Source organism: Pholcus phalangioides, unplaced genomic scaffold (genome assembly GCF_987345545.1).
Source record: "Pholcus phalangioides strain wild (caught in Gottingen) unplaced genomic scaffold, Ppha-v1.0 ptg000009l_1, whole genome shotgun sequence".
NCBI lineage: Eukaryota > Metazoa > Arthropoda > Arachnida > Araneae > Pholcidae > Pholcus > Pholcus phalangioides.
The window spans coordinates 25,362,733-25,381,488 of record NW_028301602.1 but is presented as its reverse complement, the minus strand read 5'-3'; the positions used below and the strand labels follow the sequence as shown (position 1 = coordinate 25,381,488).

The 18,756-nt window shown below is 35.4% G+C and overlaps 1 protein-coding gene across 1 annotated transcript in view; it reads left to right on the top strand.

Moving 5' to 3' along the window:
- The window catches only part of LOC149082602 (gonadotropin-releasing hormone II receptor-like), a 95,256-nt gene that overhangs the window by 28,145 nt on the left and 48,355 nt on the right, over positions 1-18,756 (top strand). The window contains exon 2 of the mRNA XM_089235869.1: positions 463-1,311. Within this exon, the coding sequence (XP_089091995.1) occupies positions 931-1,311 (381 nt within the window). The 5' untranslated portion in view covers positions 463-930. The remainder of the gene's footprint in view (positions 1-462; positions 1,312-18,756) is intronic.

The following is an 18,756-nucleotide window of genomic DNA, read 5'->3' as shown; positions in this document are numbered from 1 at the left end:
TACTTATCTCTGAGATATTTTTAGTGATCATTGGCGACGTCCCATATGGATTCTGATTTAACAGTATTTTTTATGAAGGAACTCTGTGATCAGGTCTTTTTTATTGATACCCTAACTTTCTACCGGAACACCTTTCGCAGTCCTTATGGTACCCCATGGCGGGTCGCATTTGGAGGAGGAGGATATTCACCCCTTTTGTAGAGAATAGTTGACCAATCTAAGTCCTGGATGGGCGGTACCCACTAATTCCTCAAGAAATATGATGCCTTTCTGAATGCCTATGGTGAGTACTTCAAGTGAACGTAAGTTTATTCTGGTTTCATTCTGGCTTCTTTATAGGTTTTTTTTTTTGCATTTCGGCCACACATCATTGGATTTACTTCATCCTCAATTAATCTATTCTGAAATGTATCGTTTGACCAACCATTAAAATATGTTCTATATAAGACGTTTTTTTTACAGGTACATTTGTGAGCAAATCATCAATGGCTTGCCGTGATGTATCGAACATACCCGCCAGTATTTACTACCCATTCCGCTGATGGAAATATTTTGCGTGTGTTATATATACGAAAATGATTGAATTGACGGATGCGATCTGTGAATTTCTTTAACTAATCATAGACTTACCTCTCAGACTAAACCATTTGCTGTACCTTGAATAATATCTGAAATGAGTTTTATCCCTGACTTGATTATTGTCAATGCCAGTGACAAATAACAATTGAAAATCAAAATTTACTATTTATTTGCTAGTAGGGAATTCGAATTTCCATTGGAATATGAATGCTCATTAAAACATAACCAGAAGCTTTTCTGAAGGATCTGGGAAATGACAACCAATCTCGATATTTGATCGGTGCTGATACTAATCGCGTATGAAAAAGTCAAGAATCTTCTTGATGTTTTATTACACAACAAAATAGAGACATGAACAACCCTCAACTTTCCGCGGGATTGCTAATGTGGATAATAGCGTCGCCTACAGTAGTGCAACAGTCAGTGGACATGGCTAACAGCAACATATCCATTTATGACAACCCCATGACCATCGACACAGATTTCCCGAGCTACCTGAACCTTACTGTTTATCCGGACGGCGTCATCTGGAACGCTTCCGTCTTACAGCGAGTCGTGACTCTCATTGTGATCATGGTGCTGACTCTTATCGGAAATACGATCATCGTGTTGGTGCTATCTAGATCCAGATACAGGAAGAGATCATCCAGGGTCAATATATTCATCCTGAATCTTGCGATCGGAGACATGGCCGTTTGCTGTATTACCATGACATCGGAGCTTCTGTTCGAGGTGAGTTATACATTACAAATATATTTGTATCTTACATTTATCTATCTCAATGCAAATCGTTTATAAATCACTATTTGTCTCAGTGATACATTACGTCATCCAGTTCAAACCCGTTCACCAATCAACCATCGCCGAACGGCAAGCCTGCACGTTAGACCCCAGCTTTTCGGTCATGTAAGTCCTGAATGCGGGGGTCACGGTTCGTCGGAGATCATGTAAGTCCTAGCACTGTTAAGATTCCGTGTATTTTCCGATACTACTACTAAAGTGGATATGCAAGAGACAAAATTCAGTTGATCCGCATTCACTGCTGAATGATGATACTTATGATGCCTGAACAGAACAGATACTGCGCATATCCAAGCGCAAAACCTCTGAGTGAAACATTGAACAGAATTAGTTCCACCGTTTCAAGTACGATGGGATGCAGCAGAATATCGCGAAAATGATAAAAAAAATGTGGACCTAAAACTGAGAACAAGATCGAAGCAGTAACTATTATATACTGTTTCCCTTTTATATTTTTTCTTCCTTTTCTTCAGTTTTTTCTTTTCTTCTCCTTATTTTTTCTATCGTGCGGTTAGATTAGGACAAGGTTGCAAGATTTATCGCCGATTCGTCAAATAGAGATAAAATATAGCGGTTAAAAGTCGTGGAGTGTGATGGCTCATGCTGTCCTCAGATCCGATCCCAGAGACTGGCAAAGAAGAAATACTTCAATTCCGAAACCTGAAGCGACCATTATATGCGGATACACAGAGGACGATAACGGCGATCTCCACTTCCCCCTTTCAGAAAAAAAATACATAGGCCGGAGGGCAGATGGGACATATTCCCCCACCCCCGGTCACTTTTCACAAAACCTCGGTAAATTACCTGTTCGATGAGCCTGTATCCGATTATGATGATCACCGATAGATGGTGCCTTCGCAAAATTCCACCACTAGGTCCACGGGAGGAGGGTCCGGAAATACGATACGGCATTTGAACACGTGTGACTCTACCCGGAAATGTGTGTGTGAAAGGGGTAGAAACATTCTGATGCAAACATTCTGTACTAAACAGTAGCACCAAATTACTAACACTATAGGCAGAAAGAATTCCGACTCAATTTCAATCGGTAGTAATTTGCCCTGTGGTGTTTTGATGTTATATTCACTCGTTATTAAAATATCAAATGTTATGACTTCGATCATAACAATGGCTACTACTTAGTGGCAACTCGTACACAATTCCTCTGCGGCATTGTGTACGAGGAATCAATACATGCGTGAAAATCAATACAAGCGGAATGTGTGTTTGGCCATATGATTGAAAAAAATATGTTTACGGTAAAAGAAAGAAATGTGATTCATATTGCCATCACACATAAAATCCATGTGCCGCTGGTGATACAACCGAGAAATTGCGCATGTGCTAGAAGAATGTTAAATAGGCTACCACAAGTGCTGAACACAGGGTAGTTGGTGGTATACGTGGTTTACCGCAATGAACTTGCGACAATGTAAGCAACAAAAAATCCAATGCTCCCAAAGTAGTAAATATCGCCCCGGGGGGATGGGGGTGCGAAAAAAAAATTCTGAATAAAAGGTTGATGGAACGAACAGTTTAACCTTAGCCACTAGATCTTGTACAGGATCCTGTGGCAAGAAAATATCCTGTATACAATAAATAGTTTCGGATTTGACGAGACAAATAATTCTAGAATAATTGAAATAAATAATTATTTAACAAATTGATGGAAACTCGGAATTAATAAAAGGAATAACTCCAGAAAAGTGATAAAAATCACTGAAAGGAATAATTTTTGAAACATAATTTTAGAATTAGTGAAAAAATTACTTATAAATCAATGAGAAAAATAATTCCGTAATTGCTGATAGGAATTACATCACAATCAATAAAAGAACAGTTGCATAATTATTGAAAGAAACGATTACACATTAGTAAGGGAAATAATTTCAGAATTGACGAAAAAATAAAAAGAACATTTAAAATGGTTTCAGATTAAAATTAATCGCACAATTAATTAATTTAATCATTGAAAAATCAAAACGCTTTCACAATTAGTGAAAAAAAATATTTCAGTGCCAATCAAAATTGGTAATTACTAAACGAAATAATTGCAAAATAAATAAAAGTCATCAATTATTTTTGTCCCTGTTTAAATCGGAGCCCCACTGGCCCCCATTCAATTAAGATGTCAATTAGAGTAAATTGCATGAATTTGTGGCCGGCGGGCTTCGTGGGAAGTTTCAATTTAGCCCGTGTCTGAAGGGTTGAAGGCCACTTGTATATGCAATGATAAAAGAAAGAGGAGGGAAGTCTTGTTGGAAAATCGTCCCAGTAGAATCAGTGCTTGTCGTCATTTTCGAAAGTATCAGCGTTAAAGATTAGGAACATACAGTGTATGGAAAATTTATGTATCGAACGAAGCGACCGTAAATAACATGGTCGATAAATAACGAAAATAATATGACCGATCAAATTTTTTGCATGCCATGGGCTGTCAGGCAAATTGTCCTCATTCAAAATATAATAAACACTAGAAATACATGAACGCAGGAGAAATTTATTTCTCGAATAAAAAAACGATGGGATATAAAAAATATGAAAAATGTTTCTATACGTGTAAAATTACAAATTAATATTTATAGTCAAAGACAGATGACACTAAAAAACAAAACACAAAAGTTATTTAGGCGCGCACAAAATCGAAACTTAAACTGACTCGAAACGAAACAGAATTTGTCCACTGACCAAAAAATAAAAGTAAAAAGTATATTAACTGATATTTGACTGTAGCAAATTTCCCTATAATTGAGTTCAACAGAGCTATATTTCATCGGTGTTATAATTTAAGGCATACATTTTTTTCAATAAAAGAGTTAAACATATTTCTATAATATTCATTAATTTGGAAATTAATATTTTAAGTCAACAGCACACACACAGGGGACGCTTGTAAAAAAAATTTCTGCCACAACACATTTTTGGCCACTATTTCGATTTCTCAACCAAATTGAGCATGATTTTTACATATGATCCTGGTTACTTAAATAACATATTTGAGAAGTTTTTCAAAATCACCCCCCTAATTCCATCACCTAGTTCGCAACTCTTCCAGATTCTATCTATAACTCATTAATTATGGCTCAAATAAAAATGGCTCAATCCATGCTAGTTTTTCACAAGGAATCAAGAGTGTAATTATTTTGATGTCGATAGTTACCACCTTGTATGTAGAAGTGGCAATGTAAAAACAGTGCATTAATTGTTTCCTTTTCCAAGCGCACGGACCCCCTGAAATATTTCCAAGGACCGGGTTCGTGGGCCTCTGATTTAAGGGTTGATTGATGAAAGGGTTTGATCTGGATGAAGTGATATAAATGTTTCAATATGTAGAGTTAATTACTGGGTATTTTGCATGTTTTTCATTACAGGAGTTACCACTTCATCTATAAATAGCATTCTTACTTATATTAATAAGTATATTGATAGCATAATAATAATAATGCTGAAATATACTATAATTAGTATATAATAATACAGTGGAATCCCGTTATAATGAACTCCAAGAGAGACCAGAAAAATCACTTCGTTATAACGAGATTTCGGTATGAAGAATTTCAGATTTTTTGCATTGTTCATATGTAAACTTATCTGGTGGATTAGAAAAGTGCTCGTTAAAACGAGATTTTCGCTATATCGGTATTCGATAAAATGAGATTCGACTGTATATATTAATAGTATATTTCCATGTACAGTGAAACGGTTTAAAAATCCATAAGAGTTGAAGGAATTGGTATATTTGGATGGGTTTGTGATTAAATTATTCCCTTTTGGTACAGAAAAAGTTAAAATTTTTGTCGACACAGACGGTGCTACACGAACGAAAGTCATTAAAGATATGCAAATCAGAGTCCCTGTAAAACGCAGGGTGTACGATTAACCGTTCATTTCTAAATTTTCCTGTTATTGGCACAAACATAAGGTTTCCAAAGTGATGATGTCATTGGTGGATAAAATACTATTTGTGAAGTTGTTTTAGCTCAACCACACGCATCGCCGGCCGAAGCTTTAAGCATGTTTCGGACACAGAACAGAATTAAGAAAGGTTTGGATTCAATCACTCTGTCTGGCATTCGGGCAGCGTCCTCTATGGACGAAAATTCGAAAATTCGTGCTTCTATGTGAATATAACTTTTTCGCAAACCGCATTCAAATATACGAGTTCCTTCAATTCTTATGGATTTTATAACTACATATTCACGAATTTATGGTACTTTGAAAATATTCGAATAGCGAATTTAAAATAAACGCTACGTGTATGCAATAAATGTTGTTGTTTTCAGTGGAATCTTGAAAACATTTTTCAACGCCTTTCTTTCCATTAAATTAAACTTGCTAAGAGTCTTTCAGCACGGCTCAAACATTTTTATATTATTTGAATAGGATCTATCTTTCACTTCTGTACAGAATATGTACAAATACCAATCTCGAAAGTCATCGGGATTCCATTTTTCGTTTCACATATGATAATGCATCTCTATATGTACATGACTTTTTTACATACATCTATTTACGTGTGAGTAAACTGCCGCTTTATATGCTTCCCCAAACATGCAAATATTCATGTTATATTCTTTCTATATTTGATTTCGTCTTTCCGAATTATTCTTCAGAAATACGCATTCTGTTGGGACCCTGTTGAGGGAAATATTTTCTATTTAAGTCGAACTTTATGTATATATGGTCGAATATTACACGCAGTTGCACTCGATGAAAGTAAATATTGTACACAGGAACTTGGTATTTCCAGCTCTTTTTGATGGAAAACTTTGTAGTTCGGTAAAAACTAGAACCTTAAGAACTAGAAACTTATTCCCTTGTGTGTAAGAATGAGACATGGAACAGTATACATCATTTTTCTAGAAAGAAATATACAACATTCAAGTTACATGAAGTCTTGGAATGTTGGTATCATTGTATTTCACTCAGACCATATTTCGAGAACTATTTCTAGAGCATTCAGAATCGTGAAATACAAAACGATGAATGGGGTTCATAGCCACCGAATAAAAAGAACGGAAAGAAAGGGAGAATTTCACTGTACTAGGTGTTATTAAAGTTTTTTGGTCCCATGGACCCCTTGACAGATCCCTTTTGCAAATGAAATTAAGTTACGAGATATACGGGAAACTGCTTGTATGTAGAGACTTTTAGCAAAGAAAAATCCGTCTATGCCTCTACGGGGACGCCCTCGCCGGTCTCTCATATGACCGGACGAGCGCTCTACCACTAAGCTATGGAGACAGGTAGAATATTTCTTCTTTGGAGCATATATATACTCAACTGTACCATATGATTGACAGAGACAACAATCAGTTGATTGTAAATGTCATCGAGGGTGACATATATGTAGAGAATTAATAGTTGCTCTGAAACTGTGCACGCATCACTCAAGTGATACGTAATTATGCCGCGGATCACTTAAGTAATTTGGGTGCTAACCCCTCGGTGGAGACTCCCTGCGGTAGCAATTTTTTCTGTGGTCTTGTCGCCGTTACCGATCTCTTTGAAAACTTCTGCTAACCTTTCTCTCAAAACATCCGAAAACAAGGGACCATTCTTTTGTTATGAACCTTACCCAAAGAAAACTTACAGAGAAAGCTGACGACATGGTGATCATTGGAAGAAAACTCGTTCTCTACCGAAATATGTTTAACAAGTTCCTCAGAACTAGTAAGAAATAATCCAAAATGGCAGTACCCCTAGTAACTTCTGATACCAAAAATTATCGAGCACCAACTGAAGAAAGTCTCTTTTATATTGATCTCTAGCTAAAAGATTCGCCCAATCTATACCCGTGTAATTGAAATCCCCAAGTATCACAACCTTTTTACGCTTACACATGTAGGAAATTCCATCATGAAGTTTGGCTCCCTATTTGGTGGATTGTAACAAACCCAAACAATAAGTTTATGACGTCTTTTATTTTCAAGCTCAGCCCTTATAGTTTCAATATCACTTCAATGCACGTTACTCTCTCTAGACTTCAAACATGATTTCACGTATATCAACATTCCACCCCCTTGCCTACCTGATCTATTTCTTAAAAAAGTATAGTATCCTAAGATGTGCAAGAAAGATTCATCTCCAACGTTTGGCCAGGATACTGTAATAGCTATAAGATCCAGGCACTCCAAAACTATCATACTTCCTAAAAAATCTTTCTTGTTACCCAGGCCCCTGGCACTAATTAGTGCATATTTTAATTTGTTCTGTGCCATCCAAGTCTGAGGTGGGTAATTCTCTGTCAATACTGTTGCTATTACCATTGACTAACCTGCATTCCCGTCTTTGTGGTCTAATAGTAGAAACCTGATCGAAGCCTATCGTAAACCTCTCAGATTCCCCCCTCCTATATTCAGATGAATCCCATACCAACGAAGCCACCTATCCGTAAATGCGGGAAGCTCCAAGAACGTGAACCCAAATGAGTCTTATTAACCCCAATGTCCTTCAGGCCTAAATTGAATTGAATACTACTCCTATACTCCCTACTACTCCTTGGCAGTACTGTAATCACTGCCACATCTGAACCTCTCACCCCGTTCCAAGCGGATAATACTAAATCCCGGTACTCTGACAGAGACTCACTTATATCCGCTGCTACCTGATTCGTTCCAACCCACGAGGGTAATTCTGTGGGAAGGACTGACACGACAGCAATTCTTTTGTTTTCTTCAAAATTCCAAATTTTTTTGCAAAATTTTGGAGTTTCTCTTAAGTAAAGAAATGATTCGTCTTATTCACAATTTTTTTGCAGCGAAGATGATGAAAGGTATATTTATAATTGCATACAATTCTTTTCCAGAACTTTATTGCAAATTTTTATTAAATTCATCGCATTTTATCCGGCGACACTTTCTCCTGGAAGCCATCTTGAAAGAACAATTCAACTTTAAGTGCTGCCCTCTGATGAAAGCCCCAAAGTTCATATTCACTATATTTCTAACTCAAAGTTAAACAATCATTTAAGCCAGGTTACGCAATCATTAAGTCAATCATTTAGCTCTCCAAGGTTTATAAAAAGATCTACAATTAGAAAAAACAACCCACATATTCGTGGCTAAAGGCTCTAAAAGGGATGATACGATTAAACTGATAAAAATTGGCGATATTCATTCCCTTTATTGTTATGCGTTCGTAACTCGCTTCCCCACGATGTCACAAAAGTTGCCATATTCTGAAAGTTAATGTATGTATTCCCCCGAGTAAGTGATCCGACTCTGGGTTCTGTTGAAAAAATTGTTTGTCGGGACCTGTACTACCACCTCTATCATTTTAGCGGAAGAGATTGCGATCACCTAAATACTGAATCTTGAAACACCATTAAAGAATATCTAGTCGATTCATAGTTCAAGTGTTAGTTTTATTATATCCTGTTATATATGTTACGGTAAATAGGATAAATCTGGTAATTATAAGTCTGGTTATCTCATAATCGTCGAGCATTTTGGTAAGATATATGATATCTTACGGATAAGATATATCTTCAAGAAATTTGATAAATTTCCCTAAATTTATCACTTTTACCGGCGATTATGCATAGTACTCCAGCGTCGTTGGTAAATTTAATAAGTACTAAACAAATTATCACTTTCACAAGCGATTATGCATAATACTCACGCGTCGTTGGTAAACATGATACATTGTACTACATGTATATGATATAATATACATGATAATTCATACTTGTATTGTATCAGTATATCAAGGTACGATTGCAATATTTATCATTATATCGGGGTCCAACTGTATTCATCACACACACACTAGACTTTTTGGATTTTTTTCATACTTATCAAATTCACCAATTATGCTTGGGTATTATGTATGATCACAGATAAAAGGTGATAATTGTCATGTATGTATTTATCAAATTTACCAACGAAAGAAACTCTCCTATGAACAAGACGGTAGCGCCACCAGTTGTGAACTATGGTAGACTTTTCTCGAAAATTCGCAATATTTATAAAATGATGCGATAGACAGAGTTAACTGTCAGTCTTGTTTTTAATTTAAGCTCAGTGCGAGATTCTTATTTGTCAATCGCGTTCTGTCTGCTTGTAAATACGTGTAAAATAGCTGTTTTCTGTGAATAAACCTGTGTCGTCCTGCAAATTGTTTCATCCTCTGCTTATTTCAAGAACTTGTGAGAAGTTATGCGGAACAATGCAATGTAATAATCTTTTCAGCGTTCGATTGTACGAATACAAAAACATCACTTAAGAATTCCTCGTTCAACAAATATTTGGTACTGCGTTCGAAAATACAGATGAAAATTTCTGTATAAATATTTTCGATGGGCTTTTTCAACTGATTCTCATATGCAAAATAGGCAGTAGCTTCACATGAGGAAGTCATCAAAACACTAGACATGGTGGACGAAAACATCCGTGAATTTTGTGAAAACATCTGAATTTATGCATGTTCTCTTCTAATGCATAAAATAGAGGGGAAAAGAAGATGCAGAATAAACAAAATGAATGCAAAAGAGTGGATCAGAAATCAGAAAAATAGTAGCTTTTTCACCCGAAAACTATATATCAAAGAAATATATGTATAATGTGTTTTTATCGTTCTTCGTTTCTACTTACATTAGGAAATTACTTTTGTAGAATTATGTAGGCACTATATATGGTATCTAACCCTTCATCCTCTTTCAACGTGCAGTTTTTATTTTCATTTCTTTCAAAATGGAGTACACGTGAACTTATACTCAATATAAGTGATGCAATGGAGTTCCTAAAAACATTCTCAAAGCTCAATATGTCACTTAATACATTATTCATTGACTGATGAATTGCAATGTGCGCCGAATGATGCTTTCAACATGCTCTCTTTCCTGAAACAAGACGTGAAACTATATTCACAAAATCAAAAATTAATGAATTTCATATGTAGTTCCCGTTCGACATGACTTGTGCCGCTTGGTTTTCCATGTCAATGGAGACAGCTCCAATAAAGTTTTTTTTTTCCTTTAAAAATATGGAATATTCACTAAAGGAAGAGTATTTTTTCCTCTAATAAACAATAGTTAATCTATTTATAAAATGTCTTTTTGGCCATGTTTTTTAATGAAAGTTTTTTTGAAAATTATAAATATTCAACAATTCCTTTTAAGTACGTGGGCCTGAAAGGTTGTCTCATCCCTTTCAAGTCTAATAATAATAATTAATTATAGACATGTAAATGTCTATATATCACATATTTGTTTAACATATACGATTTTTTGGTGAATTACATTTTTACTCATCGTGTCTGGCAGCGGAGGTATATGAGCACCCCCCACACCCCTTCCCTCGAGCCGCGCAAGCTGACCAAAAATAAATAAGTAAATCGTTGATAAATAAATAAGTAAAGTAACGATTAAGTAACGATTTCACTTTTATTTTGTAATGACGGCCACCCCACTGAGAAAGGGTATTCTGGCCCCGTAAACTACCGGGGTTGTCGGGACGCTAACTATTGGCTTGTAATGCAATCAAACCTAAACTTGTGTACGGGCTTGTATTTAAATGATTCATTAATGATAATTCATTATACAATTAAATACTAGCACGTACACAAGTTTAGGTTTCATCGCATTACATAGGTATTTAATAATAAGTTATCCGTAATTTATTAATAAGTGATGAGTTATTACTTATGAGGTTCCTGGCAGTTGAACCTCAAGTAATAATTTATCAGAAAATTGTTATTGAATATGGTTATTAAGTAACAAGTGTTAGGAACTTATATGGAGCTTAAGTTCATGATGGTTAGTTTTTTCATTACAAATTGGCTTCACTGGAGTAAATTGATTAATTACTGCGGTAATTATTAATTTGTTAGTTAAATTATAATTTCAACTAACGGAAACTTAATTTGGTTGTAGTTAATTTTTTTTTTTTTTTTTAAATTTTAAACATCCACTAGTTTATCAAATTTATAATGCAAAGGATTCGAATTTAGCTCCATGTGCAGAATGTACACTATCTGTGTGAACTGAAGTGCAGTTATATTGTATATCAGAGGTTCTCAAACTTTTGTCGCCCGCGGCGCTTTTGTCTAATTTATGGTTTGTCTGCGACTCCCCGGAATAGATTATAGTAGATATTTTCACTTATAAAAGAACCACTTCAAAGCACAAATAGATATTTCCAGCTCGCCGTGACTGCTGTATATATTTCCGAAAATGAATATGTAATGTGAAATAACAGAGATGGCGTTCTCATATGACTGATGCAAGAAAATGCTAAAATTTTGCCACAGGGGAAATAAAAATTGGACTGAAGTCACTATATTATTTTAGAAAAACAAAATATAAATCGAACAAAATGTCGAATAAAAACGTGATTTGAACCGGAATTGCGGATAAACTTCGTATTTTGTTTGACAAAAAAAATTGTTAAAAATTTCAATTAAAGTGAAAGGGAGGGGGGGGGGTGACCGCTCCTCCGCAAGGACTATGCAAATGGAATTTAGAAAAATTGCTTTAATCATATTCGAAAATAGCTGTCCATTTTGTTATTCAGATTTTATTCGTTGAGTTTTCTTGATAAGCAATTGCTGGCCAAATTATTCTATCCCGTATATTCAGAGAGACCAGTTATTTCATTTTTGTGAAAGTTTTTCAACGCATGCAGACAAGACCGTTTTGCGAGCATTGTGGGCCCCCGGGCCAAGTGATTTTTCTGAGAGACCCTACCAATCAAATTCTTGAAAATTTCAACTGGTTCTCATTTATGTGAGGCCTCTATTCTCCTCGGGGCCCCCCGGGCTATGCGTTAAGACGGCACTGCATGCAGATTAAATTAATATAAATTAATGCAGAGCCAGCCACTGATCAGGGAAATTTCTCAATAATTCCCATTTAGTTGTAAAGAAATTCCGAATAAATAAATTGAATTTCGGTGCAAACCTCATATTATTATCGGATTCGTACTTTCCCTAGATTTAGAGATAAAAAGTTCTTATCCAATTCTTTCGGCCGTATATTTCCTTCTGGCGATACGACCAGTGTTGTAAAATAAATCATTTTGCATAGAGGTAAACGGCTTCCGATAAAATAAACAGATGTTATTAAACAATTTTACCCTAGGCGAACAAATTTACTCTCTCATAGAAAGACGAATGGTTTTTTAAACTGCGTCGTGAAATTATTGTCGGATAGCATCAGATACAGAAAAATAACCTGTAAACACGGCTTTTTTGCCCCCTCAGTTTAACGGAAAATAGAATCATTTTCAATGGGGCTTCTTTACACACAAGAACACATCTCAGATAAATATATATAAAGTCATAGAGAGAGGGAGAGATTTTTTTTTTCCACATATACCAAACTTCTCTCCATGGATTCGAAGGAAAACATTATCGAAAGACGAAAAATATTTTCTTTCTATTCGGTTCTACTGTTTGTTTTTATCTGACATATCCTTGTTTATCTCTGACTCCATCGAAACTGGATCAAAAAGAAAAAAAAGCAGTCATTTTTTATTCAGACTTAAGATCTAACCCCTGAATTGCTTATCGTAAATCTTCATTAATGAAGAATAGGAAAAGTGTCTGAAGTGGGGCTATGTTGTGGCCAATGTTATCTTATTCCGTATAAATGTTTCCATGTTTCCAATATTCCATTTCCAATATTCCATGTTTTATGATACTCGTAAAAGGAGAGGAAATGTGTCTTTCTGAAGGAAAACTGTACTACATTATTCTACGCATAGCCAGTCATTCAATATGCGAATAGACCAAATGGAATTGCCGCTGAAATTCACTCATCACTCCTTTTGCATCTAACCACAATGACATCCTATTTCGCTTTGCTGTACCATTCCAGTGATTGACTTGAAAGAATCATATCAACACGCATATTACCTTACCCAACATTTGGGGCAGTTGTGCCCCCCCCCCTCCCGTTTGAAGTGTAAATTTTTTTTTCGATGTTTTACATAGAATTTCATCTTGACTGTTTTGTAGAGTATAAAGTCTACTTAGAATGCTTCGTTTTAAAAGGTGTACTTGACAATGTTCTCTAAATGTGGATGTTTAGTCGATGCGCAAGATTCAGCGCTTTCTTAGATAAAATCTTATACGGATTCTCCGACTCATGACTCCACAGATAAGAGTCACGAGTTCCATGGGTTCAATACCGGTTCAGCTTGTTGAAGACGTTTCTTTCCTATAGCGAAGTAGAAAAAGAGTATGTCTAATATGAAACAACATATATGGCGCTTACACAAAACTGATGCAAACAATGCTAGAATTTTGTCTCTGCAGAAGTAAAAGCTGGACCAAAATTACAGGAATTTTAGAAAAATAAAATGTAAATTTATCGAATTGTCAAATAAGAATTTGTTTCAATCTAAATTGTGGATTAAATTCCTATTTTATTCCCATGAAGGCATTTGCTCGAAATTTCGATTACATTCAGCGGGATCCAGTACTCCAAAAATGGATATACAAATGAAATTTTGAAAAATTGTTTTCATCTCATTCGAAAATGGCTGTTCATTTTGTTCTTGAGTTCTTATTTTATTATTTGCTGAGTTCGCTTCAATAGCAATATCTGGCAAAGTTGTTCTATTCCATGTGAGAGATAACCTGTTCCAATGTTACAGAAGTTGTTCAACAAATGCAGATTGAAAAAGCATTAAATGCAGAGCCAGCCACATATCAGTAAAATTTTGCGATGATGATTTTCTTTTAGTTCTCAAATATATTTCAAATAAGTAAACTGAATTTCGGTATGAGCCTTATATTCACCCTGTACTTTCTGATTACTTATCCATTTCTTTCAGAGGTATATTTGCTTCGGGCGATCCGAAATTGATAAAGAAAGCATTTCCTGCGAAGTGCTTTCTTTATCAATTTCGGATGCTTTTTTTTACACTTCAAGAAGTAAACGGTTTCTGATAAAATAAATAGATGTTATCACTACGAAACAATTTTACCTTAGGCAAAGTTTTAATAGTTCCCAATAACTCAACACACAATCTTAGAATGGCTACCGAGGCCTCACCGTGTAGAGGAGGTTTGAAGTATGTATCTAGGGCAACGGCTCATCATCCAGCATTTCAATACGATACCTACATGAACACTAAAATTCAGGCATCGTCTACTTACAATTCACACATAGAAAACAGATGGCAGTACTTCTCGAACACATAACGCTCACATAAAAATACGTTAAGGCCATGTATATACACACGTAAAACTTTTCGGCATGCGCTGATATTTTCGAAATTTCAAAGATGAATGTTCACAAGCTGCATGCGTCACGCATGATGTCTGTACGGCTGCAGTGGTAGCAGGCAATGCTGAATTGGCTCAGACCACCGACCGGTCCCAAAATAAGATTGTTTCAACCCTAAAGGTTCGATGGTGGTGTATAACGGAAAACGGTAATGCGAGTGGTACCAAAGCAACGATTGCTCCCCGCGCCTCCCTCTTTTTCGCCCAGAAATACTTTTTTGCGGGTCGTATAAGAGCTGAAATCGCAGCTTCAAGGGTCAATTATTATATTTTGGAACCTATTATTATTTTTCATCATTACAGAGGTCTTCACTCACGTTAATTGATATCCGTGTTTTGCTTTGATCATTTTTGTCGCACCACGGTCATTTTCTGCTCACGAGAGCTAATTACACCGAAACCTACGATTTATTGCTGATTCCGAACGGCAGGCTTATTTTTATACTCATCGAGAGGCGCACTAATCCCTCGATGGGGGGACTCCTTGCGGTATCAATTTTTTCTGCGGTTAGGTCGCCGTTTCTGTTGTATCCCTGTGTCAGGAAAGTTTTCTGACAAGGACGAACCGGGTATCGAACTCGCGACACCTCTAAACATCCTTTAGTACGTTAGGCGAGTATCTTATCGACCTGGGTTACCATAACCCTCCGTGTTTTCCGAAACTCTTTTTCGTTAGCCTCTTCGTTTCAGAGATACACAACTCATTCTCAACGGTTTTAAATAGTTTCTAATTGTGTCTTTTCACGTTAATACTTGAGGCACACACTTGTGTACCTCATTTTTAATGTTTCTAAATGATTTCTAATGACATTTTTTTCTAGTTGGAGACCTGACGCACACATATCCGTACCTTGCTCAAATGGTCCTAATAAAGATGTCGACCCGAATTAAATAAATTAAATAATTAATAATTAATTTAAATAATTAAAGAAATTAATTAAATTAATTATATAATAAATTAATCTGATTAGAATTAATTAAACAAGTCATTAATAAATTAATTGAATAAATTAAAAAATTTAAATAAATATAATTAGAATTTTTTAACTTTTTAAAAGTACAATAAAAGCAGATCAATCAAAAAGAAATTTTTTTAGTTTTGGCTCAGTTGTGAAGAGGTTAAAAGTTTGCTTCAACTTCATTTTTTCTATGAAATGTTAACATAATTGATATGTAGACGGCCCCGTTTAATCGGATATCAATTATTCCAGCACACAATATCTGATTAAGCGAGTTATCCGATTATGGGGGATATAATTCCAATTTTATAACATTAGTATAGTTTGTATATTGAAATGTGACGAAGGATCGATATAAATAAAGCTTCTCGAATAAATGTGAGGCCTCAAAAATTAAAGGGAAGTTATATTTAATTACAATGATCACTTTACCTGGGATTTTCACTTTTTCTTTTGAAAGTTAGCGCTCTCTATTGGCTCAAGTGAGAACAAAAATAAAATAATTAAGTGTACGTACTGAACACAACTTTATTTCTAATAATGCAACTTTAATTTTTAATATATAACACATTTTTCATTAATTTCAATAGACTCATTCAATAAAAACGTATTTGTGTATAGCGGTTGATGTGCATTGTCAGTTGGAGTGTGAAGCGTAATACACATTCGATAAGAATACGTAAATTTCGCAAAAAAAATTCATTTCAGAAATTTCGTATTTGTACGCAAAAAAAAATCCATTTTTTCACAAAAAATAAAAATCTAAAATATAAATGAAATATATTTTTAAAATTAGCATATCATAGGACCTTGGCTAAAATTATTTTTCTGAGGCCCCTCCCCCTACCTTGCTGGAAATGCTTACTCTCGATAATTTGAACCAGATCTCATTTTCATGAGGCCCCTCTACACTTGAGGTTTCTGGACCGTGCTCGGTCGGACCCATGCATCAAGACGACACTGATTGGATGTCATGCGTAAAGTCTATTTATTTTAATTATTTTCTGCTTGCTGTGTCTTCAGCAGAATACTATGCCGCTCATCAATTCCAACTTACAGTAGAGTCCCGTTTATCCCAACTTCCGTATTATCCGCCATCCCACAGCAAAAAAAAAAAAAATTATCAAGCACGAACTGTTGAGCTTTCAGAATTTCACATAACGACGGAGTTAAAGGCTCTAGAAACTGCTATTAAATACGTTGAGCAACAAGAAGAAGCTACAGGAATCAACATAATGATACTGCAAAGATGGCGAGATTTGGCAGCGAAGAAACGGCACTCATCAGGGGAGAAACCATACTACAATCAAAAGATATTTTAAATCATCACAGGACTGAACTTTTTAAGTATATTGTATTTAACTTCAAAATATTCAGTAACTGTAAGTTCATTTTCTCACTTAATTTTTTCTGTTGTTTTTCTGCAAACATGATTATTAGGTTCGTAATGTGCAAAATGATGACATAGTTTGACGTTTAATAGGATTTTCCTTAACACCTTCGTATTATCCGACGTTCTGCCGGCCCGTTTATGTCGGATAAGCGAGACTCCACTGTACTCATTTGTCAATTTTTTTTTTCTCGTAAAAATACCCTCAAAGACTTCAAATCTACTTACTCCACAAACATGTGAGAATGAAAAGTTTGATCGTTTCAAATTGTCGATTAGCATAATTTTTCTACAGAACTAGGAAACGGAAGTCAACTGAACCCATATTTTAGGATCTAGAATTTCATTGTCAAAACCTATTTTTAAGAAACTTATGCTGGAGTAATCGCCTTCATATTTATTGAGAAAAGCAGCAATATATGATATTCGCTCAGATGAACGACACCTTTGAACCATGACTTTATACAGTGATACTTTTTTTTTTTTTTTGACAGCTTAAATAGGCACTGTTCATTTTTCTTGAATGCGAAAAAAGTTATCTTCGTCTTGGCCACAACAGAATTAAATTCTTTAAATTCTTTAATGAATACCCACAAATTTCACTTCATGCGCCCAGCATTGGTAGTGCAAAATGTTGTCACCAAGATATGTTTTTAATAATTTGAAGCACGCAGTCATGTAGCGCGCGGAGTGAGTCTGATCCTCGATCTCCTTTATTTTCGTATTTAGTCTTGTATTCTTTTAAGGTGTCAATTATAGTTTGGAGAAACACACGGAAGAATTAACGATACACTTAAAATTATCGATATTTCGCAAAAAAGTAGTAAAAATTCAAATTTTTGCATTTTATTTATTCGTCAAAATTGGCAAATTTCGCATTTATCGCATTTATTCGTCAAAATTGGCAAATTTCGCATTTATCGCATTTATTCGTCAAAATTGGCAAATTTCGCATTTATCGCATTTATTCGTCAAAATTGGCAAATTTCGCATTTATCGCATTTATTCGTCAAAATTGGCAAATTTCGCATTTATCGCATTTATTCGTCAAAATTGGCAAATTTCGCATTTATCGCATTTATTCGTCAAAATTGGCAAATTTCGCATTTATCGCATTTATTCGTCAAAATTGGCAAATTTCGCATTTATCGCATTTATTCGTCAAAATTGGCAAATTTCGCATTTATCGCATTTATTTGGTGACTTTCGCATTTATCGCGGTCATTTCGTAAATACAAAGTTTTACGTATCCCTAATATTCGATTAAGCGAGGATAAGACACCACTTATAGAACAAAGCCTCCGCACTAAGCTCGTTACGTCACTGAAGTTAATTTTTGATGAAAAGTAAATCCCCCCCCCCCCGTTCAATTCCGCCTCAGACTGGTGTTTTCGGCTCCCGCCTCTGACGAGAGCTCCTTCTTCTTCTTCTCCTTTCCCGTAAGTCACAAAATCCTCCAAAACGTACTTCCACCGACCAAATTTGACCAACTATGACCATTTATTAAAAGGTCAAACTTCTGCTGAACCCCAGAAATATGGGAGCCAACTGATATAATCTTAGCAACCTTTTATCCTGAAATTCAGGTTTTTTTTAACCAATCAGCAACGGCACTGAATTTTTACACCATTCAAATCAGGGGGTGCATATCCCGTTATGTGGCGCTTATAAAAATACTAGCCATTCAACGACACTGGTGTGTGGCTATAAATAGATTAATCATCTGAATCGGTGATGGTAATTCGGGACCTCACACACGGACCACACACAGGACCTCAATATTTTCAAATT